The sequence below is a fragment of the Poecile atricapillus genome, chromosome Z (assembly GCF_030490865.1).
Source record: "Poecile atricapillus isolate bPoeAtr1 chromosome Z, bPoeAtr1.hap1, whole genome shotgun sequence".
Taxonomy (NCBI): domain Eukaryota; kingdom Metazoa; phylum Chordata; class Aves; order Passeriformes; family Paridae; genus Poecile; species Poecile atricapillus.
The window spans coordinates 30,201,019-30,227,415 of record NC_081289.1 but is presented as its reverse complement, the minus strand read 5'-3'; the positions used below and the strand labels follow the sequence as shown (position 1 = coordinate 30,227,415).

The following is a 26,397-nucleotide window of genomic DNA, read 5'->3' as shown; positions in this document are numbered from 1 at the left end:
ATTGAATAAGGTTTTGTCATTTCCCACCACACACAGATATCTTTTACATGTGATTTTTCTTATACAAACCTCTGTGATTTATTTCCACAGTATGTACAGGGATATTACTAGCCAAATCCCTGAGGCCCAAGAGGTAAGAGGAGATGATCTCCATTTTCTTAAAACCCTTTCTAAAAATAAGAGAACATTTGATTAAGGGTTGGCATTTTTCTTTTCTTCCTTTGCTTGTTCTTGTAATTCATTTCACATGGGAAGTGGGCTGTGTGTTTTCTTATCCCTTCCAACTCAGCAGCCAGGAGGCTGGCTTTGCGGGCCCACTCCCGTCACCACGGCAACCAGCGGATCGCTGTGATGCGATCCCATGCGCTTTGTGTCACTACACGGTGCTATTGTTCTCCAGAAACCATTTGCAGAGGCATGTCAATATTGCCACAAAGGAGGATTGATTATCGTTCCGCTGGTCATCCTGTGCATCATGCATGGACTGCTGCATCACCTTAGGATGTGCTTCACTTCCCATGCAGCGACTTCAGGAATGATTGCTTTGCACTGTGAAGCCTATGTTCGGCACCAAGCAGACCCTGCTCCTCAGAAACTCTGCAGGGAATCTGAATTAAACCTGCAGTTCAGAAACATCAGTATGACCACACTAGGTGAGATCAAAGGTCTCCTTAACTCATTGATTCAGTGTTTCTGCTACTGGCCAAAACTGCCCAGAAAAGGAAAATAAACCAATAATTTATCTCATGTATCTATTTTCTGCACTCTCATCTTTGGCCTAGTTTAAAGTTAAGCACATGGGCATTTAGCTACACCAGAGACTGAGTGATATATATATATACACCCAGGAAGACCTGATTTTCTTAAATAAAAATCTACCATAAATTTGAATCAATACATGAAATCCAGCAGCTCCTTAGAATTTGGAGGAAACTGATTTACCATGCCTTTTCTAGACTGCAGCAAAACACGCCTGCACTGCAAAGCTGTTTTTCTTTTTTTTTTTTTTTTTAATGTGTCGTGGAGATGACAGAAAACTGGACTATCTTTCTTAAAGATTAACTTTGGGAAGATATATTCCACAAGAGTAGAAGTAAAAGAAGTAAAAGCACACCTTTCCAAACTGTTATGATGGCAGACCCAAACTTTTAGAAACCATGGAAGAAAGGATATTTAGAATCATCCCCCTGTACTTGGCACTGGTGAGGCCACATCTCAAATTCTGTGTCCAGATCTGGGCCCTCCATTACAGGAAAGACACTGAGGTGCTGGGAGCAGTCCAGAGAAGGGAAACAGAATTGGGGAAGGGTCTGGAGCAGAAGTCTGATTTGGAGCGGCTGAGGGAGCTGGGGGTGTTCAGCCTGGAGAAAAGGTTGCTAAGGTGGGATCTTAGTGCTCTCTACAGCCATCTGAAAGGAAGGTGCAGCCAGGTGGGAGTCAGTCTTCTCCTGTGTTACAAGGAATGGGACAAGAGGAAATGGCCTCAAACTGCACCAGGGGAGGTTTAGATTGCATATGAAAGAAAGGGTCAACAAGCATTGGAACAGAGTGCCTAAAGAACAGGTTGAGTCACAATCCTTGGAGGTATTTAGAAGACACATAGATGTGGCATTTAGGAAAATCATTAAGCAGTGGAATTGGAAGTATCAGGGTAATGCTCATACCTGATGATCTTGAGTCTTTTCCAAACTAAATGATTTTACAGAGACATAATTACAGACTGGTTTGGGTCAGAAGGAATCCTGAAACATAATCTAATTCCTGTAATGGACAGGGACAATTTTCATGTTGCCCAAAATCACTTTCAGCTTCATGAATGATCCCAAAGAATGAGTGAAACACATTCCATTTATGCTAACCTTATCTAAAAAGAAAAGGCTCCATTTTGGAAAATAACTAGGGAGCCACTTGTATGTTAGAAGTGCACTCTGGAGTGATTCACTACACTTCTTAGTATTTCTTTTTCAATTCCTGACACCGTATTTCTAATATTACACAGTATCATTTTATGCAGCCTGGTGTAGCTACGTCATGGATAATGCAGTAACTCACCCAGAACCTATAAAAAAAATACATGGCTACCACTTTGTAGCTGTCAACTGGACCTCATATAAAATATTAACTACCACTGGCTTCAAAATAATTTTCCCACAAATTTTACGTATCTTGCCATTAAACAAAAACATTTATAATTCCAAAACCTAAAAATAAACAAGCACATCCAAAAAATAAACAAATGGAAAATCAGATTTCTGTCTAAGCCAGATAGCAAACTACCTATTTTGTTTCTGCTTTTTCCCTTCATGTCTGTTTCTTTATTCCTGTGCAACTTATTCCCAGTCCAAATATTTTAAGAAACAGTTCTAATATTGTGACCTTTCTTTCTGCACACATTCTTTGCTTCATTTACATCTTTTCACTCTTTTAAAAATGTTCTTTTATTTACCTCAAATGCAACACAAAAGCAGTAATTAGACTACCACAGTTCTGTGTTTTCTACCGATACCTGAGTAGTTAGAAGTTACAAATGCTCACACAAGTATTTTTACACCAGTCCATAAATTAGTTGCATCTCTAATGGAAGGCATAATCTTTTATTACCAGTAAATATAAGGAAAAAAAAAAATCCACCAATCTGAACACACTTGTTCAGAGAAATGCACTATACAACTTGTGTTCAGCTGAAGCAAGTACTGGCTGTGAAACCTAAAGTCACATATTGGTCTCATACACATAGTCCTAGCACCTTGATATAGCCCTCTGAACTCTCCATCCTGACTAGCAAACAGTATTTGTCCTCAAGAGACTTTTCTATAAAGGTAAACTTCTGTTTTTTGTCCAAAGGGCTGATTATTCTTCTCATGATGTACTGCATTTTCTTAGAAATCTGAATTAATGTGTTCAAAACTAATGAGGGGACAGCTTGATACACTCTTAGGATAACGTTAACTGTACACAGACTAACTCAGTTGCAAAACACTGTGGAAGGATTCTGCAATGTTGCTACACAGCTGATTTTTAAGGTGTTGGGATATCTTCTGTCAAAGTCCATTAATCTGGCACTCTAGTACCTCATTCCCTCTGTTACAAGGAAACCTTCATGCAAGTCACTCCACCTTTTCTGGCACCCTTCTTCTTGATGCCATTGTGATGAGTGTTTCCACCAACCCCTTTCTATACAAGGACACTGCATGTAACAAAGAACTAGGGATCCTTTGGGGCCTCCTCCTATCCTAACTCAAAGCAAGGGGTTTACTGACACTTTACACATTGCTCCAAGAGCTAGCCTTTTCTAATTAAATTTTTCTTTGCAGTAAAAGAAACTGCTCCTAATAGTTTGGTGAATACTTGTGAGTTTCCCTTGTCCCTCACACCTCTGATATTTGGTCCAAACACACCAATGATATCAACAAATTGCACAGCACAACAGCATACTCCTGATCTGGTGAGACAAGATTGTGGGAGACTGTGACTTCACTTGAGGTAATTTCTTGATTCCAGCACACCTTCCTAAAAGGAACAGACACTGCAATGAATAAACCAGACAAAACAGGAGTTACTAATCCCCACTACATATTATAGGAATGTCACGAAGCTACAAAATATCAGACTGCAGATTGTTCAACACCGGCTAACTACCCTTCACCCCAGGTTACATATCCCACATGGCCCCAAACACACACTATAATTATATTTTTGAATAATCCAGGAATTCAGTGCAGGAGGATGGATTGTACTTGGAAAATAAGGCAGCTGATATTTCTTTTTTTAGCCTTTATCATTCTCTGTGTGGGTCCATGTCTTATATATAGTTTACCATTGAAGACCTCAACAGTAAGAATGACTCATTTTCTTAAGATTTTTTTTTTAGACATTCATTGAATTAATATTAGACAGCTCCAAACAATGAATTAATGTATAAGACTCCATCAAAGCAAGGTGGCATTTTAATACCCATTATACAGATAAAGAATTAAAGTAGAACAAATTAGAGCTAGAATTAAAAGAAAAATACAGTATATTAGTTCTCAATGCATAAATTCAGGGATTGCTTTCTTCAGTTTCAGTAAGTACCTTAGTGTTTATCTACATATGTATTCAAAGGACAGCTGCAGTTATATTCAGTTTTAGCTGTGAGCACTCACACTTCAGCAAATCAAAATCTGCTCCTTCCTTTTGCCATGTGTATTAAAGGATTTTGAGTGTAATAGTTTTATCAGACAAGTTTGTCACAATTTGTAGCTAGCTGTCCAGGTAAATAAGAAGCCTGAGATACCCTGGAAAATAGAAAAATCAGAATAACATGGAACTATGAAGCATTCTGGAAAGCATGGCCAACTGTGCAAGAACTCATCTAAAGCCCAGACAAGGAAGCCAGTTTTCACTCAGCACTAACTCTGTTAGGTTTGAGGTGTGAGTGACAAATCATGGTGAAAAACATCCAATTAGGTGGGACCACTGCTTTTTAAATCAAGTAAAAATATTTTATGTTAGTAAAAGAACATGGATGAGAAGCAGGCATCCTCTGTCCCCTCTTTGTTTTTTGATTATTTCATCTCTTTTTTTCCTCTCCTTCCCATCTTCTCTTCCTTCCTCACTCCCTCCCCTGGTCCCTCTCTCCCTCGTTGGATTTGGAGACCAAAGAAAAGACATAGGGTGATTTCTTCTTAGGAAAGAGGAAATGGAGAAAAGAAGGACATGGGCTGCCCAAGAAGATCCCAGACTGCAGGAATGGTGAGGCAGAAAGAGATCTCAGAAACCAAACGAATTTTGGGGGAAAGGGTCAGACATAGAGAACCTCAGAAATAAACAGAAAGGAAAAGTGGTACCCAGGCAGCTCTAAGGAAGACAAGAGGAATGTTAAGAACCTGTTTTGCCCTGAATATGGTTTATGGAATAAAAAGCATGACTTAAAAATTAAAATAATGAAAAATTACATTTAGCAATCTCATACACAGGAAAAAATGTTCCTGATTAAGTAAAAAAAAAAATATTAAATTAACTATTAAATACTTGTTTTGTTATTCTGCACTATTTTTAGCTTAAGTCCAAGCCTTGCCATTGACTTAATTCAGAATTGAACTGAAAGTACTCAGTGGGATTCCTCAGGTAATCTGGCTACCTCTGACTCCCTCCTGAGAAAGTGTTCTTCCCAGCTAAAGGTACTTAGAAATCTGGACATCAAAAGTTAGACAAAAGCATATAATTGTCCACAAGATAGCTCAAAATACACAGATATTTCTATCCCAGGATCCTCTCTTGATTTCCTGTATGTAGGCCAGAAAAGTTATGTAATTTCCCTCAGCCAGATAAGGGAATTTTCTCCAAACTCAAATTCAAATCAAAAGCTGACCTCAGAGAAGACCCTTAGATATACTGTCCTATGGATTCTCCATGGACCACGCTGCTTCTGCATGTCCTAGCAAGTGTTTTCTTTATTCTCTTTTCCCCTGAGTCTCCATTTCTTATTTTTGAAGAATGAGGGAAATCAGAATGCTTTTTAAACAAACATATATTTGAAGCACTGTTAGGAGATAGAGGAAAATCAACCATACAAGCAGTGAGAGAAGAATTTTCTGACAAAAAGCTTGATATTACTTAGAATCATAGATTTGTCAGTATGTTGGTTCTTTGGTATAATATCCCACTCTTTCTCCATAAAGTTATTTTTCTAAGCAGAAAGCAAAGATCTGCTATTTCTATAGGTAATAAAAAAAGTACTTAAAAATCAGAATGTCAGGAAATAAAAAGCTCATGGACAGAATAGACACATTTCCAAATTCCAAGGGAGATGGAAAACAAAATAAAATAATTTGCATTGTCAATTTGTAATTCCTTTCCAGCAACAAGGGGGATGCCTAGGGAGTTCAGAGAAGAAAACAGGGCTATAATATTCATGCTATATTTAAAAATGGATCAAGGCTAAAAACCAACTCAGTTGTGCAATCTTTTATCTTAATGCAGGATAGCAACTAAGAACTGCTATTTCTTTCTAAACACCATCTTAACTTACTTCAAGAAGTGGCCCTACTGTGTGATTGAAAGGGGACCTGTCTGGGGAGAGGAAACCTCAAAAAGTGAAAAAGCTGGGAAATAGTTGTGAATAGTTCTGAAGAGCAGAAGCTATCAATCATTTCAGAGATTTAAGAGCTGTAACCAGCTGCAGCAAATAACATACTTTTTTAAAGTGTAAACTGTAAGATACCAGTGAATAACATACAGGTTTTTCCCCCTTCTTTCTGACTGCAAAGAGGAATAAGTGCACAGAGGGGCCACTCTTCACTAATTTTTGGCTGCTAAGTAGGCATTCAGAGAAAACACCATTTGAGATTTATATTGAAAGGTTATTTGATATGTATTTAACCAGAGTATTTTTATTCATGGTATTCTAGTTTTTAATATTTATTCATTTCTATTCACAGTAACCTTAACCTTCCACTTCTGCCAAATACTTTTGCTCTTATATGTCATAACTTCCATCTAGGTCTAGACCTCGGGCCAAAAAAAATTAAATAATTATTATCTAATCAAAGGCTTTCAACACAAATCTAGATCAGGTATGGTATATCTTGCGAATTTAACCCATTGTTTTTCCCACTAATAATGTTATTAAAGCATCACATTTCCAATAATTAAATGAAATAGTGCATAAGATAAGAATAATAAACATCTGAAAGATGAGGTTTCAGTTAAGTCTATGGCTGCATTTTCAACAAGTGTATATGCCTTCAGTATCATCAGTACTAGCCACTAAAGCAAATACAGTGTATTGCTGTAAGGAGATTTTATCCCACAAGCACAATAATTGGGGTTTAATGGAAAAGATACAGAATAGAACATGTTCCATAGTGAATAAAATGTTTGAAATGTTTAATTTAGTGTTTTAAAGACTACAGAAGTAAATTATTTGGGGATTAAAAGTAGCATTTGCATTTCTTGTTTTACCGAAAATGTATTTCAATCCGGACTGGGCTAAGAACAAGACCAGAGACCAGGTGTGAATTTCATTGTGACCTTGTATTTACAATGAACAAAAGCTTTCTGTTAATTCAACCAATTATGCATATGTGGAATAAAATCATAGTTTAGACACAGCAGCTTGCTTTGTCTACACTGGGCCCTTACTTTACTTTCAGCAGATTTAAGAATGTATCTTTTGTCCCATGTAAAATCAAGAACATCAAACTTTCTTACAACTGAGCTTGTGCTTTGACCCATGTGAAGCACGGGCAGTTTTGGAGGTGACTTCTGACACAAAAAATGTGACAAAAGCGTTTCTAACTGCATTTACTTATTTTCAATTGCCTCAAGTTATAACCTGAAGTACTATAGTTTTATGTTTTCTAGCTGTTTTTATCCCAGTTTCTAAAATGCAAATGCATGCTCAGATAAACAGGTATTTTTTTCTAATGATCCAGAAAAACATGTACATCACTTCTGAATGACAAATAAAGGCAGTTTAAGGGTCTCATTATTGTTTTAAATTAATATTGGGCTAAAGTCATAAAATTTAAGCAATGCAGCATTAGAAAAATAACAAAGGTCTTATTTTAACTGCTAGTTCTTTGAAATATGTTCCTGTGCATACTCAAATCTCAGTACACTTAATGAGAAAGGAATTTTGAAGGAAAAAAATTAGTAAAGCAAGCTGTGATTGAAGACTCTCTCATAAGGCTTGTTAACAGGATGGGTAAACTGAGGTCACCCAGGTACTGTAACTCTCCAGTTCTTCATTTCTAAACACGTAGAACATTTCATTGTAAGGAATTACCTTTTTGTGTAATATGTGTATGCAAAATCGTGAGTGTATGAACAGACAGAATGGACAGCATGGTCCTAAAGGCTACACAGGGCAATGACAAAATGCTTTCGTCATTGCCAAGGTTAAAACAGATGCTGGGGTGTTGGTACCATAAAGATATATGGGTATTGTGTGCAGGAGAAGGCAAAAAATTCACCAATATGTGGGAAAACAAAAGATTTCCAAACTGAAGGGCAGTAAATTTAGATACCTGAGAAATTTAGAAGCAGTCAGGCAAACTGTACCACGAATGGCTTACTTGCATGGCAATCCTGGTACATCATTCTAAACCAGCTTTTAAAAGGTAGCTGTAGTTTCATTAGCAAAACTAAGCTCGTCTCCCTTGTCGAACTAGTTGCTTTTGACAGAAAATAATTTCTCATCTAAATTATGGGGGTCACAATGTGTTGTACAGTACATCTGTTTCTTTACTGGCTTTCTTTAAATAGTTCATCTCCTAACTGCTGAGTTACTTCATTTAGCTTTTATTCTCTTCCCATTACATCCCATTGCAGCATTCTGTATACTTCCCCATTTTCTCTCTACCAGTCAGTGCTAATGACAGTAATTTTCTGTTGCCAGCAACACCACCATACATTTCCTCCTTGATTTAGGCAAAGGTTGTATGGTGAATGGCTGAAGCCAAAGAGCCCAGGAGATTGGAAATCTATCCTGAGGAAGAATCCTGTGATCTGATGTACATATTAGTACTACATTTTTATTTTAGTTGTCCTCTAATAATTTTTTCATTCTCCAGAAGTTCTCAAAAATGATTGTTAAAGGATTTGGTATTGTCTCTTCAGTTTGTTAAAGCTCTTCATCAAACAGCACCTAAGCCAGATGATTCAGATATTCTAATTAACCAAGTGCTCTTTTGTCTGTTTGCAATATGATTACTCTCACTGTTTCTCTTCCTCCAATTTCTCAGTGGTCTTCATTAACACTTTACTTGACTAATTATTATATTTTGCTCTTAATGCAAAACTAAAATGAATTTTATCTGATTCCAGAAGTGGCTGTAGCTTTTTTAATAGTTCTTTTAGCTAAAGCATATTGAGAAAAACTTCTCTGAATATATTCTACTCACACAGTTAATGACATTGCATTTTCCCTCCTATTTTTTTTTCCTTTTTGCATTTTGATTATTTATCTGTTCTTTCACAATGTATTCTTTCTTTAACTTATAATGTTTCTGTTTTTTGATCAGCATTAATCCTTGTTCAGATAACTACCCAAGCTTTTCTTACATCATCCGGTCCTCCTTCAAATAGGATAACATGCCCAAGAATCATGTTTATTTCCAGTTATCTCTTTGCAGTCATTAATCTTTGCCTGAAAACTCCTTTAGAGTCCCACCATGCCATTATCTACAATCAAGCCACTCTGTACTGCTCTGTCCTTTAACTTAGGAAATTTGTTATTATTTGAAATTTATCTACTGTTCCAGACACCATTTAATTGCTTCTTGTTGGACAATGTTGCTCTAAACCAGTAATATATACAACTATATACTATGTTGCTTTGAAAATTTCTTTCATTCTGTTTGTTTTGTTGTTTGTTTTTTTTTAAATTTAATTTTATTTAAAATTATTCCCATATGGAATAATTAAGAATAAGCTGTAACTTCTTATTACATACAGGACATTCGTTTGAAAACTGTAAATAGAACTAAAAACTGATTGTCCTGTGAATCTTCAATTTTTTGCCCTGAAGCATAAAACTTCCTAGATTTTCTGCCTTGTTTAATCTTTGCTTTTTCTGTTACTTTAAACAATGTTTACATTTTGTCAAGTTTTCCATAACTTTCATCAGTTATCAAGAACATCATCATACACATCACTCTATACACAAACATTTCTAATTCTTGAAGGTTTACCATTGCTCCTTTTGGTCAACATAATCAGTTGGAAGGTTTGGCCTTAAATACATAGCAAGAACACTTTACTAGCATTATACCTATTATTTTATGAGTTACTAAGATGTCATGGTTCATTCTGGTTATTAGAGTTTTCATACACTTTATCAAACTAGCTTTAAGATGAAATACTTGCTACTAGTTTCTCATAAAATTGTATTTAGGGTCAATAGCCAATTCCCCACATATGTAGTCTCAAAATACAGCTCATCAGTGTTTGTACATCAAAGTGAGGCCATTGTCTGCACTAGGCAGGCTTTTAGCTTAAACACCCTGTTTAACATTAATATCTAACATATTGCTAGAACGGATGGGACTAATTCCAGTCCTCATGTATCATATTCAGAGATATATACCATGAAATAGTGTCATTGTTAGTGGTGACTACATGTGATAGCTTCAACACATCTAGATTTGGCCCTTTGTTCCTAGGGAGGGTATGACTGAGACCAATACATTGCTGTGGACCTTGGATAAGCTCTTTCCTCTAAGACTGAGCTTAGCAAAGTAGCAAATACGCACCAAGTGTCACTAACCTGAATGGCAGAGGTGACTGCAAAGATTCCACTCAAGATTCTGGCATCTGGATGGCTGACCAAGAGTGCAGCCAATGTCCTGTCTCTCTGCCTTGTATGTACAACCTCATGTGGAACAACATTTAATTGAAGATGGCCAAATATTCCAGAACAACCAGAGAAACCCTCACCTAAAGATTAACTTAGCAGAACCTAACATACAGGCAGATGGACTAATCCCTGATTGTTACTTAAATATACAATTGCTATGACAGGTTTAGATGAAAACATACTCCCTCTGACTCTCAAAGGATCCACCACACCCAGCATCTCTTAATGAAGCCAACAGTCTGTTTGGAGGTAGATTCCTTATGAATCAACTATTTGAGGCAAATACACAAAAACTTCATGTCTCTGTCAAGTGATCATTACTGCCAACATTTTTATAAAGTCCTCTATTAACTGCAGGATCCCAACCTGCAGTGCTGTGCTTTTCACACACACAATACATATAAAGATTTATAAACATGAAGCAGATTCCTCTAAACTCCCCTTCCACTGGGGAATGAGCACTACCTCTCCACAGCTGCATGCACTCACACAGGATGAAGCAGACTTGCTGGAAACCTCAAGAGAGAAAGACAGTGCAAGCTATTATTTACACATGCAATACTGGGTAGTACATTAATAAGCCCTTCTGTCTCTTGACTAGCTTGAGGAATACCATGACAGAAGCATTAACAGGAGCATGTGGAATGGCATTATTTGTTAGACCCACTGCTGTTGCAGGATGACAGGCACAATCTTCAACTCCGGCACCCACCTGAGCTCTAATTTGCAGTTTCTATAGTAAGAATTCCTACTAGGATGAAAAAGATCTTGAAGCCTCAGGGCTACATGTTCTGAGGGAGGAGGAAAAGCTCTAATGAAAATAATTTGTGTTTTGTTTTCAGTGAACCCTGTATGGATTCTAGCCCAAAATCAACCATCAAAAATTTTGTGTCTACATTATCGCTTAAGGAGATCTGTTACAAAACCATCAATACAGCCTAGACAGTGGTTCAGCTGATCAGATGAATCTGCTTTAATTTATCCTCAAATAACTACCCTAATAGTTATTCAGCCACCCAGCTAAATTGCATTCTATGCTCCATTGGATTTAATGTCTGATTAGGTGCTTCACTTAGTCACCCACAGAAATGAATTTAGAGTCATCTGAGGTGCTGCAAATGTACATTGCTTGGAATCTGACTGAAGCTCCAGACAGATATGGCTATTTTACAGATCCTGTACCATAAAGTCCAAGCCTACACAGATGTCCCAGACATCTCAATTTCAATATGAGGGCAACTGAACACAGTCCTAAACATCTACTGATGTGTAGACATGTAATTGTTTATATTTGAAATTTAAATCTGCCCCATTCTCTTTGAGCTAAGGGGAAAGGTGGTCCACCTGAGGACCTACAGGTGCAATGGTTACTGGGGTGAAGGAGAAGACTCAGAAGGCACCAGAATGAGAGATGCAATAAGCCAAGGCTACACTGGTACTGAGACAAGCTCCACATTCTTAGTGTTAGGTTCTGTAGATCTGCAATGAAGCTAAAAGCAAGTCTTGGGTGCAAGAGTGAAGCCCAAAACTTGTGAGTCCAGGAATATATTCTAAGATTTTATTAGATGTGTAGTAAATCTTAAAACACAGCTTATTCCAGCATCAGTGGACTCTGCTGAAAGTATGGCTTGCTGTATATCACCAACTTATCAACAGACAATTTTAAGGTTGCCTTAAACAGTTCTTAATTTCTGGGTAAACTACACACAGACAATGTCTTCTTAGGGTCCAGATAATGCACGAGTATCCCAATGAGTCCCAGCAGTAGCCATTATGGGCCTGGAGAGCTGAAAGCCTGGATGCTGCAGAGGTTGCTCAGATTGTTAGGGGTTGGTTTCTGGAAGACACGAAAGTCACTACAGACTAGAAGCCTTATCTAAAATTGGACTCTTTTTCATCACTAGCCACACCGTTAATTTAAGAAAGGTGTTGAGAAACTGACAGGGACTTTTTTAGCTTTCATCTAATGTCTAAATCATCAATCTCTGCCCTAGATATTTTTGGTCAAAAGATCTGATGGCCTCCACAACTGCAGGACTTGGAGCTAATGCATATAGAGATTTTCTTTTAGGTATGTTTCACTCTAAGGAAATAAAATTGCTTCTGTCCTCTATACTTGATACAGAGTTTAAGATCCTCAAGAGAGATTAAAGGCAAGAAGAATTACTGTGTATTCCAGAGGAGCAATTCCTAGGAATGACACCTGAGAGAAGAGAGTCTTCAGATAAACTTCTGCTAATCAACCTCCAGAACAAGCAAAAAAAAAAAAAAAATTAAAGAAAAAAAGCAAAGAAAGAAAGAGTGAGGAAGGGAGAAAGAAAAGACAAAATTTAACTCAAAACTACATCCAAAGCAGTCAGCTAAGGGGAATTGAGAAGGTAGACCATGCCTACCAGTGAGATACCTGGTCAATACTTCTGCAGGTAAGTTCACAGGATGAATACAATACAGAAAATTATTAGAAGGTAAAGAAAGGCATATACAAATAAATGGAAGCTCAAGACATCCATGTTCAGTTTCTAGACATGTCACAAACTGTAATTTAAGATTCATTTCAGCTGCAAAAGCATAAGGACACTACAGGTGCCTGAGGAGCTCAGTGATACCGCACCTGAACTTGAGCTGCTAATCATGAAGGGCCTGGCTGTCTCTGGTCCTCAGCAATATTGTCAGCCTTGTCTAGATCTCCTGGTTCCCTATGGTATTTGAATTGGTACTAGACACCTACATTTAAGCAACTGACTTGATCTGTTGAACATTATGTCAGTAGGTATCCTGAGAATTAATGCCTCTTGTATCAAATGTATGAGTTTTAAATCCCACCCTGCTGTCACTCTATGTCTGTTTTCCAACAGTGAAAAAGAGTGAACTAAAAAAAAACAAAAACAAAAGCAAACCACTTACGCAATACTTAGACCATTAGGCAATGTAACCCACATAAGTACTTGGAGGGGTAGAGATGAATGTCTTTTAAAAGTAGCAATGAAAGCCTAGACGGTAATGCAAATATTAACTGTTGATAGTGAACATGCTATCTTATGCATCAGGCTTTAGAATGTCAAAAATATAATAAAATGCTTCATATTTCTCTGTTAACTTACTTTGAATGCTGGTTTCTGTCATAGTGTGTTTAATGAATCTTTTTAAGAGACTTTTTTTCATCAGACTTCAATAATAAGGGATAAAACTTCAGAATATCTTAGATGATTAGGACAACCTACAAATAGATAGTCATATACAGTCCTTAATCAGAACTAGTCCCCACTGGGCAATGATTTGATTGAACTGCTTTTATCTCTGTGAACCCAGAATGGAGTCTTTGATGAAGTTTCACAGTTGTAGAAAACTGCATGAGAGCTTTTAGTGACCTCACACATTTTTATATTTACATCTGTTTCTCTGCAAGTCAACTTCTATTTTTCCCCTCAGCATACTAAGTGATGTAGGCCTGCAAGTCTGCCTAAAATTAAAGCTTTTCCCAGGGATATCCGTCGTATCTATGCATCAAAAAGATGTATAAGTTTTGTTATTGTTTAAATCTAGTTCATATACTTTGATTTATGACCTGTTAAATTGTTTTCTTGCACTTTGGAATTGGTTTACCTGCAAAATAGCCTTCACATTAAGAAACTGCAGTATCATCTGCATCTTCAAATACAGAGTATCTGCACAAAGTCACTACAAATTTTTACATCTGAAGGACACTGCAGCCTATTACACAACAAATTACCAAAGTTAATGATGACCGTGTATTCATGTACATATTCAAGCACATGTGAACCACATCTTGGGAATGAATCTGTCTGGGGCCTACTAAATATTATGGAAGTGTCATTCCTGCACGACACTAACAGTGGGTAGGAGCTGCACTTGCTATGTGCGCAAACATGCTGTAAATAGAAGTAAAGTATTTAATGAATAAATGCTAATTTTTTAAATAATATGTTTCAATGCATTTTTAAAACATACACATTGATGAAGTACTGAAAAATATTTATACTGTAAAGTTAATAGGAATCCAGCTGTTTCTTCATATAAAGTCCACACACTTCAGGCAAGACAAACAAATCTTCCTAATTCCAACTACAGTCTAGTGAATAACTTTCCTAATGCCCAAGAGAGACTAAACACAAGGAGTTAATTTCCATGATCTAATGAACGATTAACCATGAAATCTTTTTATCAGAAAATTACCTTTTTATTAAAATGTTAATTTAATTAATATAATTTCGCTGTTGAGAATAGCATGTATGGGATATATTTGTTCTCAGATGTATGTTATTCCATGGACATTAATTATAACATTGTGATATTCCCTCTTCTGTTCTGAACAGCTAGTAAGACCTGTACTACTAAATCATACTTAATAGGAGTGTGATGGTTGTTGCTTAGGCAACAGAATGGATAAATGCAGGTCAGAATGTGCTTCCAGAAAAAACAAAAGCAGGAATATAGTACAGAATGAATAAAAAATATGTCTTAACGGATTTTTACTGCATTGAACTATTGGATTTCTTCAACGCAAAACAGCTAACCTATCTGAAACATTTGAGTTAATAAGATTTTAAGCTCTAGTTTAATATATAAACCACTGTAATAAAGGTAAAGCTGTTCTGTCATATTAAGGAAGAATACAACATACTAAGTTTGGAATCATCTGAATTTTCCTCAGCATAGCAGATATTTCTCCTCTCATTTTTCTATATACTTTCTAAGTTTAATTTTCCCTTTAATATTTTGGATAGGATGAAAAATAGCTTTTAAAACACTCATTTAAATTTTTCAAGAGAGGCTTTTCTTACATAATGTACTGATGTACTCAAAGGAGTAATATAAAAAGAAATCAGTGGTTTATTTCCAATAAAATATAGGAGATATTTGATTTCTGGTAGACAAAAACCAAAAGATGTGAAAGTGTGATGAATAGTTAAATCAATAAATTGGAAATTATAAAACTATTGAAATAATACATTTTTTTTATTATTACACAATTTCACAGCTCTTTTATTGTTATTTGATTTATAAGTCTAATCTTCCATTCAGTGCATGCTACCTCAGCTAATGTTAAGAGTAATTATGTATTTTATCTGTAGCATATCAAAAAAGCTTAAAACTACCAGAAAACACCGGGTAACAGAGAAGTATTAATCTTAATCTGCCTAATACATTAGAAGTTTGGTTTGTATATTGCATAACAAAATCTTGTATGTAATTTGTATGTTTACATAAGTACAGTAATAAGAGATGTAGGAAAGTCATAGAAATTCCCTGAGGACATGTTTCAGGCCCTTCCGGAGCCAGGGTACAATTGAAAAGCCCTCCAGGGCAATTATTTGACTTCTCTGGTGCTCATAATTTACCAGTGGTAAGTGTACCCCTCTGCATTTGTTATGCCACCTACAGCCTCCTGTGAACAGTTTCCTTTTGTAACCTCTTTAAGACTAAATGATCACCTACTTATGTAACTAATGCTACAACATATATAAGAATATGTTACATTTTGGGGAAACTGCAGCATGATACACCTTTTTTTTTCCCCCATATTGCTGGGCTGACAGCACAGATTTGTTTTAAAGAATATTTAAAGGTACAGATTACAATGATTTTTACTGATCTAAGCAAATGATCACATGCCAGCCATGTAAAAACAGGAAGAAACATCTGCACTATTATAATGTGAAAATGGCAGAGATATGTTCCTTAATTTTTTTGGTCAGTATTCCAAAAGCATATAATGATGTTGGCAAAATAATTTAAAGAGAAAGGACACAACTCATGTGATGATTTTATTGCTATAATATTCATGTCATTTCACTTCTGCTTCTTATATGGCAGATAAAAGTTATGAAAAGTTAGAATTGTTCCAATATATATATGGGTACTTAAAGTATATTTCAAAGACATTTTAAAATATGTTTTAATCTCTGATACTTTTTAAGTAATGGAGTCAGGGCTTTTGGATGAGCCTCAAGAAGAAGGAATACTGAATCAGGTAGAAAAGTGATTATATAACAACTGTACAAGTAAGCTTCTGTCTTTACTGTCAATATTCATTTCAGTGGAAAGTTTGTGCATGACAGGTCTGTTACCTTACACCACATGGTGATACTGTAAATCCTGACCTAACTAAAATTTCATTTCATTCAAACATTCCTGATAAATGCCGAGAGTTAAAACATGAAAATGGAACAATTAATAGGAATGCATTACTTTTTCTCCCAGGGCATAGGTTTCAACAAGTGAATCCCATAGCCTGATTATCTGAGATGCAAAAAATATTTAACCGAGACATCCAGAATTACTTGCAGAGAGAGCACATTTCATTAAATAATTTTCTGTTATTAAAATACCTCTCATGGCAAAAATGGCATTGCATGTTCTTTAATTATCATTACAAGTTAATGTTGAAATAAAAGTAAGAATGTGATGTACTGCAGAAAGGGGTGTTTGCAGCTTTTTCATACTATGAAAATCCTGCAATGGATTAAAAGAACTGTGCATTTTTCTTCTTTAATCGGAGGATCGATGAGGGAGAGAAAGAACATTAATACTCAGTTTTTATTTTACCAAATTTCAGGCTAAACTCTTTTGTAATGTGTACAGTCTGGAAGTTTATAAAAAGGCAGCTTATATATTAATTCAGCTACACATAGAAAAGTGAAACACTAAACAGATCTTAGTGCAATGCAGAATAGCTCTAAGGTTCTTATGAGCACATAAGAGACAGACAAAAAAGGCAGCTACAGTGTATAGACACAGCTATGCACGGAAGATTTCTTACCATGAATTGCACATTGTCAAATCCATTAGCCAGCAAGTGGTTTTCATACTGAGGTAGCCCAATATTTTCCAACCATTGTCCCACTGTCTGGACAGGGCATCGGGGTCCTGTAGGAGGGTGAAGAGGGAGGCGTTTAAGCAACGAATAACCATCCACTGGATAATAGCGGTAGTCCTGGGCTGAGAGGTGGCATTGCCACATCGTGTTCCTGGAAAAGTTGGTATCAAACGAGCCCGCCAGCTTGACAGATTAATGTTTTCAGCAAACAGAAAAGTCAGAAGTAAAACATAGTTTTCCGGGCAGTATATAACGTAAGATCTGATCGCAGCTCTACATTTCTTGGTTATTAATCTTTACTACAGACCAGTACGTCATACAGTAGGGGAAAAAAAAAAAAAAAAGCATATCAAGCTGTCAGCTAAGCTGTTCTCCGTTATATGTGATTGTTGGAATACTCCACAATGAGCAATGCACTGCCAGCAGCAAGAATTCTTTTTATCAAGTACTCCTACACTCATCAGTATGCAGCTCCATGCTTCTTGCTCCCCCTCGCTCGCTCCCCTTCATTACCCAGCCTAGGCTACACCTCGCATTTTCAATAATAGCCATCAGATAAGGCAGATTTTTTTTTTTGTCTGCAAGCTGTAAGCCTGCTGCTGCTGCTTCCTCCTACACACCCATCCAAGCGTCAATCTTGAATGATGAGAGCAGTCAAAACAAATGCAGAAAATAGCAAGATTCAAAAGCAACCTAGAGCACTTAAATCTGAATAGAATCTTCATACCAGTTACGCTTTACATATCTATTTGTTGTAGATTTTTACATTTCACAAGACATTAAGAAATGCAATACTTAAAGCATAGCCCATGGCATGGTTTACTATGCCTTCCCCTTTCCCCCTTTAATGTAAGATAGGTAGTGGTCTGCATCTCTGCTTATATAATAACAAAACCCTTTAATGAATCGATAATTAATATATTTCACAGTTTCTCTCGTATAGTACAGCAAAAGACATAAAAGGCACAACAATTTTAGTCAAAGTAATTAGATTATCTGCATGATTTCTCCAACTGTAAAATATTATAAGACACAAGAAAATCTTCATGCCAACATATAATAATTCAAACTGAAAAGGTCACCATTTCAAATGAATAATTAAAAGAATAAAATTGTAAGTTTATACCCTTTCTTACAAAAATGTGAATGATAGCAAGTAGACATACAAGATTTGCATGATTTCTAGAGAAGATTTAAATTTTATCAACTATAACTGGGGAAAAAAAAAAGGTTATGAATTTTGAATGAGCGGAAAATTCATTTTCTGCATAAGAAACTAAATACCTGATGGTGTATTTTCTATCTGCATTACATCTTTATGACAGTTTCTCTTGAGATGGAAATGTTTTATTCCTTTGTTCTGAAAGGAATGTTTACTAAACTTTAGTTTTTCATAACCATATGAAAGGACTTAGCAAAAAAAGGCAGGAAATAGGTACATTCAGGGTACAATTCTAGAAGGAACCCTGTCACTGGTGCTTCATTTATCGAGCACATTAATTACTTTTTTGTTTTTCTTATCCTTTGTGAATCTTGAGCAATGACCATCTCTAAGGAGGAATTTAATTCCAGCATGAGGAAATTATAGGTTTTTGTCAAGGGGGTAATATGGGACTGATGGTACTATGGCAGATAATTGTTTCATAGAAATCTAAACCTACAGTCTGACCAACACGTTATAATACAATGTCTCTTCCAGTGCCACACAGAAGGTCCCTGAGCAGTCACAGAACAGATTCTAAATATATAGAATTAGCAATATTTTAAGAGTTTCATCTCCAATCTGACTAGTCCTTGGACTAAAACTGGATGACCTTTCACTTGGAGACTGCTGCCTGGATTTGTGAAACATCTCATTCAAACTGAAGTCCATAATAATTATGAAGAATAATTTTAGTTGAGCACAGAAGATGTTTCATGAAGTTGGAAGGTTGCCTAAGATCACTTACAGGATCTTCTGGTATTCCATTCCGGATATTCTTACTGACTTGATAAATTTACTACAGAAAGTATGAAAGGTTCATGATGTCTTTAAAAAGAATACTGAACACTCACCAGGCACTGGTAAACCTTCAGTTGCTGAAGAAACTTTGAGAATTCTAATTGCTAAATGTACTTCAAATAAATGAAAGGATCATTAATTTCTTCTCAGAGAAAGTAGGTATGCCAAACTGATAGGAAATCTAGATCTCATGGAGATAGAAATGCAGTTATTCACACATGTTTGCAAATTATCCCTATTTTTAAAAGTTTTCTCTACTATGAATCAATATATTTGCATATAGACAGATCATAATCCCTTCAGGATTGTGCCCAGGCATGAAGAAAGCTAGGCTATGCTGAGTTGAAATACAGGGGACTTCCCCTGAGTAGGCAAGTTCAAAAGGTTGGGCAAGATCTTCAGAGGGCAAATTGAGAACAAAGTTATTTTAAACAAGGTGAGGGTTCTATCCTTTCTGAATTTTTCTTGACTGAGAATTAATAAAGTTCTTTGAAAAGGATTCCTGATTCCTTTTTCCCCTTTTCCTTGTAAGCATAAAAATTGATATCAGAAAGAGATCTAGTGAAGCATAATCCCTTTGAATGGATTATTCATGACTGGCTCCTGTATTTCCTATAAATGCAGAGACACAAATGTCTCTGCATTGTGTTCCGCAATACCAAAAATTTGCTGCCCACAAAAAGGCGCACACAATAATCAATATACTAGTTTCATGGTCAAACTGCTTCTCCCTTACCTTACTATAAACAGCATGGAAGCTATGCTGCCAGTGATGAGTGCTTGGCTCAATGCCTAGCAACAGTGTAGGCAAAATTCAGTTGCTGAGTGGCTCCCCAGACACATTTCCTCATGTAGCTGTTGGTACTGTGTCTAACTGTCTCCATGGCTCCAGCCCTGGATGATTACAGCACTGCTGGTCCCACCGTGCACTCTCCTCCAACTCTGTCCTTTGCCATGTAACTACACATCTGAACACATCAACACAACATAAGGTTGCTCAGCAAGGGGAAAGAAAGTGAGGAGAAACAGTCAGCTTGCTGCCTAGTCCTCACCTCTGACTATTGTCTCATTGCTGAAGTATCCTGTTATCTAAAAGGCTTTTCCTCCCTCCTGCTCCCGCCAAACGTCAAAAGGCAAAGGCAGGCACAAAATAGAGCCAGGGCTGTTTGGATTAGGGAACTTGCAGCTCTTTAAGATCTCCAGATCAGGTGTTCAGGTGTTTTACCTCAGGGGGGCTCTTGGGCAGTTTTTCTGAGCCAATGCAATGGGAACCTGGAGCAGATGTTCCTGCTTTGAGACTAAAAGGCTGTCTCTTGATTTTTCAGTCTATGAATCAGTGCCAGCCCCACCAGTGTGCTGCTGCAGGCAGTGCCTACACTTTGCCTATGCCTGAAGCTGGTGCTGACATTGAAAACACCAAGCAGACTGTGAGATGGTCTCACCTCAACATATTTACACACTACCAAGCTTTCCTGTGATTTCAAAGGACATAAATTCTATGATAATCCTTCTGTGAGACCACAATCAAAAAATATGTACCCAGTCCTACACGGGAGAACTGACACTTAAGTCTCTTACAGAGATAGCAGTACTGAGCTCTTTCTTCTCCAAGGCAACAGAAGAAGCACACTGAAGTGATGTCTGCAAGAAAGATGCCATCTGGTATGCTATACGATAATTTCTACAAGACATCTTGTTCCCAATGGGATTCAGAATATGTTTATTGTGGAGTTTGGAATTGACTGAATCTGTGATATCAGAGGGCACATGATTTCAAACATACTTTAAGACAGATTTGCTCTAAATGCTAAGTAATTTAAGGGCCTCTCAATTTTATTTTTTCTGCTGTTAACAATATTAATTTTTCTTGATTCTTCATTGTTTTTTGACTAAGGAGAAGAAACTGCAGTGATTACTTGTAGAGGAGATGTTCCCCCAGTCATTATGAACAGATTATTTTAAACAATTTTTTTTTATACATAAATACCTCTTGAAAATTGCTAAACACTTCTGGTATTAAGGAATTGAAAAGTGGAGGATTTTAGTAGTAACTAGTAGTGACCAAAAATTTCCTGAGTAGAGAATATGAAAGAATGAATCATTTAGGTAAGCTGGCAGGTGAGTTTAGTAAAGCTGGAGAAGTAATTGATTCTAGAGTAAGTAATGAAATCTTTTTTTTTTTTTTTTTTTTTTTTTTGTTATTAAAGCTTCCAGCCTTATATAAAGCTAAATGGGATCTAATTTTTCTCCTTATATTTATGATTTCAGGCAGATAGAAAAGTTACCTGCCTACATTATGACAGAACTTGTGTGACAGTGTTGGGTGGCAGCATAGCAGGGTGTTCTAATGAATAAACTAAACAAAGGCATGTGTTCTGGAGTGGAGATAAGGATAGCTAGGAACAGGATGTTGTTTGAGAAAAACTATACCAAACATCCAGCAGACCACTATAATTAAAGTTTATTATGGGAGAAGCATACTAGGTTCCAAGAAAGGTATGCAGGATTCTGGTTTATCTTACTCATTTCAGTTATATTATAAGGCAACTCTGAAGGCTTAGAGATTTTAAATTATCTTTTTTATAAAAAACTCTGAAAAAAATGGATGCCTTGCATAAAATGCATAACTTCTGTCAGCAGCCTAGCTCTTTGGATGATGGTACTGTGGATGATAATATTTGGTGATGCTGAATATTTCTCTGAAAGTGCTTTTTGAGACATTTTTCATGGCATATACAGAAACAAAACAAAATCAACAGGGACAGCTTGAATTTAAGTAACACTATCTAGTATAGTATCTATGATCTAAAGGTTACATTCCATTGCTTATGTGTGGCTCAGAACTCACAAAAATAGCTCTCAGATCACAGCTAATCAAGCTAATGGAAAAACCCTCAGTGACTAGGAAAAATCATCCTTACAGTTATTTTCTGATTTTTATACCAATATTGATTATAACTCTACATTACCACTGTGTAAGTGCTGTATCTTTAATAACTATAACCTCAAGGTCAACAAGGAAAATTCATTTTACTTGACAGATGATTTGCCAGCACTGACCTGTACATTGTGAACCACACTGGCCCTTCTACAAGTTTGCATTTCTGACTGTTGATGTATTATTTACCCAGAAAGAGCTCAGTCAAAGCACTCCACTATATCATGAAACATACATTTATCACAGACACTTCAAAGTTAGAATATTTTTCATGTTCAGTTGATTGCTTTGACAACTTTAATTTAGCCTCCTTCAGAACGCATGCTGTTCAGTCAATGAGGAGCAGATCTTACTGAAAAATTAAAATACCTGTTTTCTAGAGCACAGCCACTGGACTAGGACTCGTTTCTATTCAAGAATGTCATTACCATAATGCAGAGAAATATCTATCTATCTATCTATCTATCTATCTATCTATCTATCTATCTATCTATCTATCTATCTATCTACCTATCATCTAGCTAGCTAGCTATTGTATTTGGTAACATTTATTACCATGCAGAAAGAGTGCTTGAGATACAGTTAGTCTTTGCAGATTTTGATTTTCTATTTTAAATTAATAGATTTGGGGGATATTTTTTTTCCTAAAGACATTGGGATAATCAAATATATACATTATATAGCATTGCAACACACACAACTTCAATCAGATGTGTATCCTTGGCTTACAGAACAGAAATACAAGATGCAGCCTACTGAATCACAAGGAATTAGTTAAGAACAGATGGATGCTTTACTGCAAGACCACAGGATCAGCTGCATTGGATCAGAGCACAGCTTTATCTAGCTCATCTAGCTTCATCATTCATCAGCTTCAACCACAGTGGCTACTGTTAGATGACTAAAAAATTGCATAAGAATAAGATGGACATCCAGTGATCCTTTCCTAGCATTTTCCCCAGTTTTCAGCAAATTGCAGCTAAATGCTTCCCTGAAAGGGAAAGTGTCTTTATGCTTAATTGTCCTTTATGTATTTTTCTGACAGTTTGGTGATTGATGAAATACAGCCTAAGAAAGAGTCGTCCTTATTCTGAGTTCAATGGAAGTTAATAACACTTTCTGAAAAAAGGAGTTACTCTCAGAGCAATTTCTGTCCTTGTCTTGGGAAGTTTTACGGGATAATAGTAACACTACACTCACCACCTATGAGTAATCATTTTCACTGCTTTCGTCTAGTAAGGGAAAAAAACCTTGAAAATTTACATGACACCATGACCAATCAAAATATTTTACTTAATTCAGTAAAGATTTTAGACTACTGTTAAAAGCTAGTACACTGAGTGCATATATATAAAAAATGTATACTACATAGTCTTGCTAAAAATACTAAGGAAGCTCAACCCTTTATCCTATAATTTCTGGTGCCATAAACCAAAATTTATGTAATTTCAAATTTGAGCAAATCTTTTTAAAGCTCTGTGCTAAGCAACACCGGACTAGCAAACAAGCAGAACTAGGTAACACAGAACTGGGTAACACAGAACTATTTGAAGAAAGTGCTCAAAAAAAGATATCTGCACAGAGATATCTCACGAAGTTAAATACAGCTGTTAAAGAAATGATTTCATAGATTTCACTCTTGATTTCATAGATTTGGTAACTGCTGCAAGGTCCTGTGAAGAGCTGTGAAAATGAGAAGCATATACTGGCACATATTTTTGAAATTCTGAATCATGAAATTGTAAATGATGGAAGATTAAAGATTTCTCCTGTGGTTATTTTATAAATCAGGTTCAACCTGAGATAGTGTGGCACTTTTTTTTTCCTGTTAGCTTTTGCCTAGCTGGGTTCAGAGGCTCCCTTGCCCCCAGTACACCAGATTTCAGAGTGAACAACTCCTTTGAGCAGCTGATCAGGTGAATTCCCTTCTCTCCTTCCTATTCTTTCTAACTTCATTTTACAATTCATTTTCTATGCTCCCTGTTTATCTCACTACTTCTTATTTTCCTTGTAAGTTACGGTCATTTGCTCTTTGGTCATCCCTCACCTCCAGCTACTACAATTTTTTTTGTTTTGTTTCACATCAGCCTCTTCTTTTCTAATCCTTTTCTCCCATTTCCCCTTTCAAATATTTTAAAACAGGTTAAAAAGATGTTCATTTAAAAATGAAATAACTTACCTGAGATTAAACTACCCCAAGATTTCTTTAGAGTTAAGGCTAGGTTGCATTTGGTATTTCAGGTAACGTTAACTACAGTGGTCAGTGGAGTGTATCACCAGCACCTGGCTCTGACCACTGGGCATCATCTCCTTGCTTTTTAGGGAGCAACAATCTAACTCTGCTTCCTGACAAAAAGTCAGGTTCTCAACAGGAACTTGCCTTATTACACACAAACTCTATAACCACCTTCTGTAATATTTATCCCCTGCTAACACAGGCTCTGCAGCACCACAAGAAAACTGCAGCATCTTTCAATGAATAATAAAGACGTTACTTGAGTGGGTGGCATGCTGGCACAGCTCTGGCAACTCACTGGACTGTTTGCATATGGATGAGCTTATATAAACCCAGTTCATCCTGTCTGTGAGCTCCCTCATGCCAATGGTTCTATTCTCAATCTCCCACCTCTGGAGCCTAGGGTCTTGTTTCAAGAATGTGTGCTGATGCTTACAGCACTGTAAATACCTCTCGTGGCATTGTACTCAGTCCTGCATGGCTTTTTGTTTTAGAAATTGGAATGATACAAATGCAGCTCTTCAGATAAGTTTCATAAAACCTACTCCAGGAATCATTCCGTACCTGGTTCATTTGTCAAGGCTAAAGGATCTCACCTTGAGCTCAAGTGGTCCTGCAGATACAGGTTACCTGAAAATGCACTCATCAGGCTAGTTCCACCAATATTTTGTAATGATTATTGAAGGTTAAAGATTATTTCCTATACTACAAAGCAGATCAAACCTTGAGGTGGCTAAATAAGCAAAGCCAACACCTGCATGTAGTCTCACATTCTGGTTTAGAGCTGTTTCACCACATTTCTTGCTACTCACTTCAAAATTTTCATGTACCTGGATTTTTGTTTTGCATAAATTTGAGAAGAATGGCTGGGCTCTATATAAATGCCATATTGATATGCAAATAGGGGGATTTGTGTACTGACAAGATAACATATTCTTTAGAATTATGCTCTATGAAACACTTCAAATAGCCTAGCAGAAAACAAAAGTAGCACAAAGTAACTGAGATAGGCCATCATACTCTGTAAATAGAAAAACAAACAGCAGAGTTTGTAAGAAATATTTATCTAAACTCATGCATGAAGTGCAAGAATTGTCAATGAATAATAAATACACTTTTAGAAATAGCTTCCAGAACAATTCACCACTTTAGACTAAATGCTATTTTTAGCATTTAATGGAAAGTCATATTATCAATCAATAATTTAACCTCAGCCATTCTCAGAATTGTAATAGTGCAATAACCTAAAATAACAGCAATGGATAAAAGTAGAAAAACAGTTCTGTAAAATTCCTGGTGTCATGAGTTACATTGTAGGGGGGCTAAGTAGTATATCTCAAATAATTTTCAAAGAATGTGATGGCATTCCAAAGCAGTTCCTTCCTTAATAAAAGGAACTGAAACAAGAAAATACTGATCCTAGCATTACAATCATGAACTCAGGTTAACAGTCTGGGTTAGAAAGGAAATGAATTCACTTTCATAAGTTCAATATTCTGAATTACTTCATTTTCTGTAGGTGGAATGAAAACTAGAAACAATTTGGTGTGCTGTAAATTCTATAACAAGCCAAAGATTTTTCAACTACCGTGTGATGTTCTTGTGATTACTCAAAATGTGATTACTAGAAATATGAATCCAAAGATTCATATCTATTTAAATCCAAGGACTACTAGAAGGAGACATGAGTGAATCAGCTGAACTTTCAAGAAACCATTATTAATACAGTTTTAGTAGACTTACATCTCTATTTTTTTATGAAAGATTAACTTCATCATAGTCTCACTTGCCACAACATCTCCAACCCTATCAGATTTTTGAGAGTGACACTCCTATCACTTCATACATAACACCACCAGAGATACTGAATAAAGTTTTAGAGATTTGCCATTAGCAATCATATATGAAAACAACAAACTGATTACTAAAGCCAGATCTGTAAAACCTATTTTAGAAGTCAGGAATATTCTGTTGCCTTTTAAGTATTTTCTGGCCACAGGCTGTGAAAGCCTCATTTTTAATCAGATATTTTTAATTCCAT

General features: G+C 36.3%; 1 protein-coding gene across 15 annotated transcripts in view; it reads right to left on the bottom strand.

Moving 5' to 3' along the window:
• LOC131573653 (ankyrin repeat and sterile alpha motif domain-containing protein 1B-like) overlaps positions 1-26,397 on the bottom strand; it is a 409,781-nt gene that overhangs the window by 173,657 nt on the left and 209,727 nt on the right. For 12 of the 15 annotated variants that reach the window (XM_058827809.1, XM_058827811.1, XM_058827810.1 and 9 more), the window contains exon 1: positions 17,124-17,324. In XM_058827809.1, coding sequence (XP_058683792.1) covers positions 17,124-17,324 — 201 coding nt within the window. Of the gene's footprint in view, positions 1-17,123; positions 17,325-26,397 lie in introns of those variants that run through there. The other 3 variants (XM_058827806.1, XM_058827807.1, XM_058827808.1) reach the window with 1 other exon arrangement.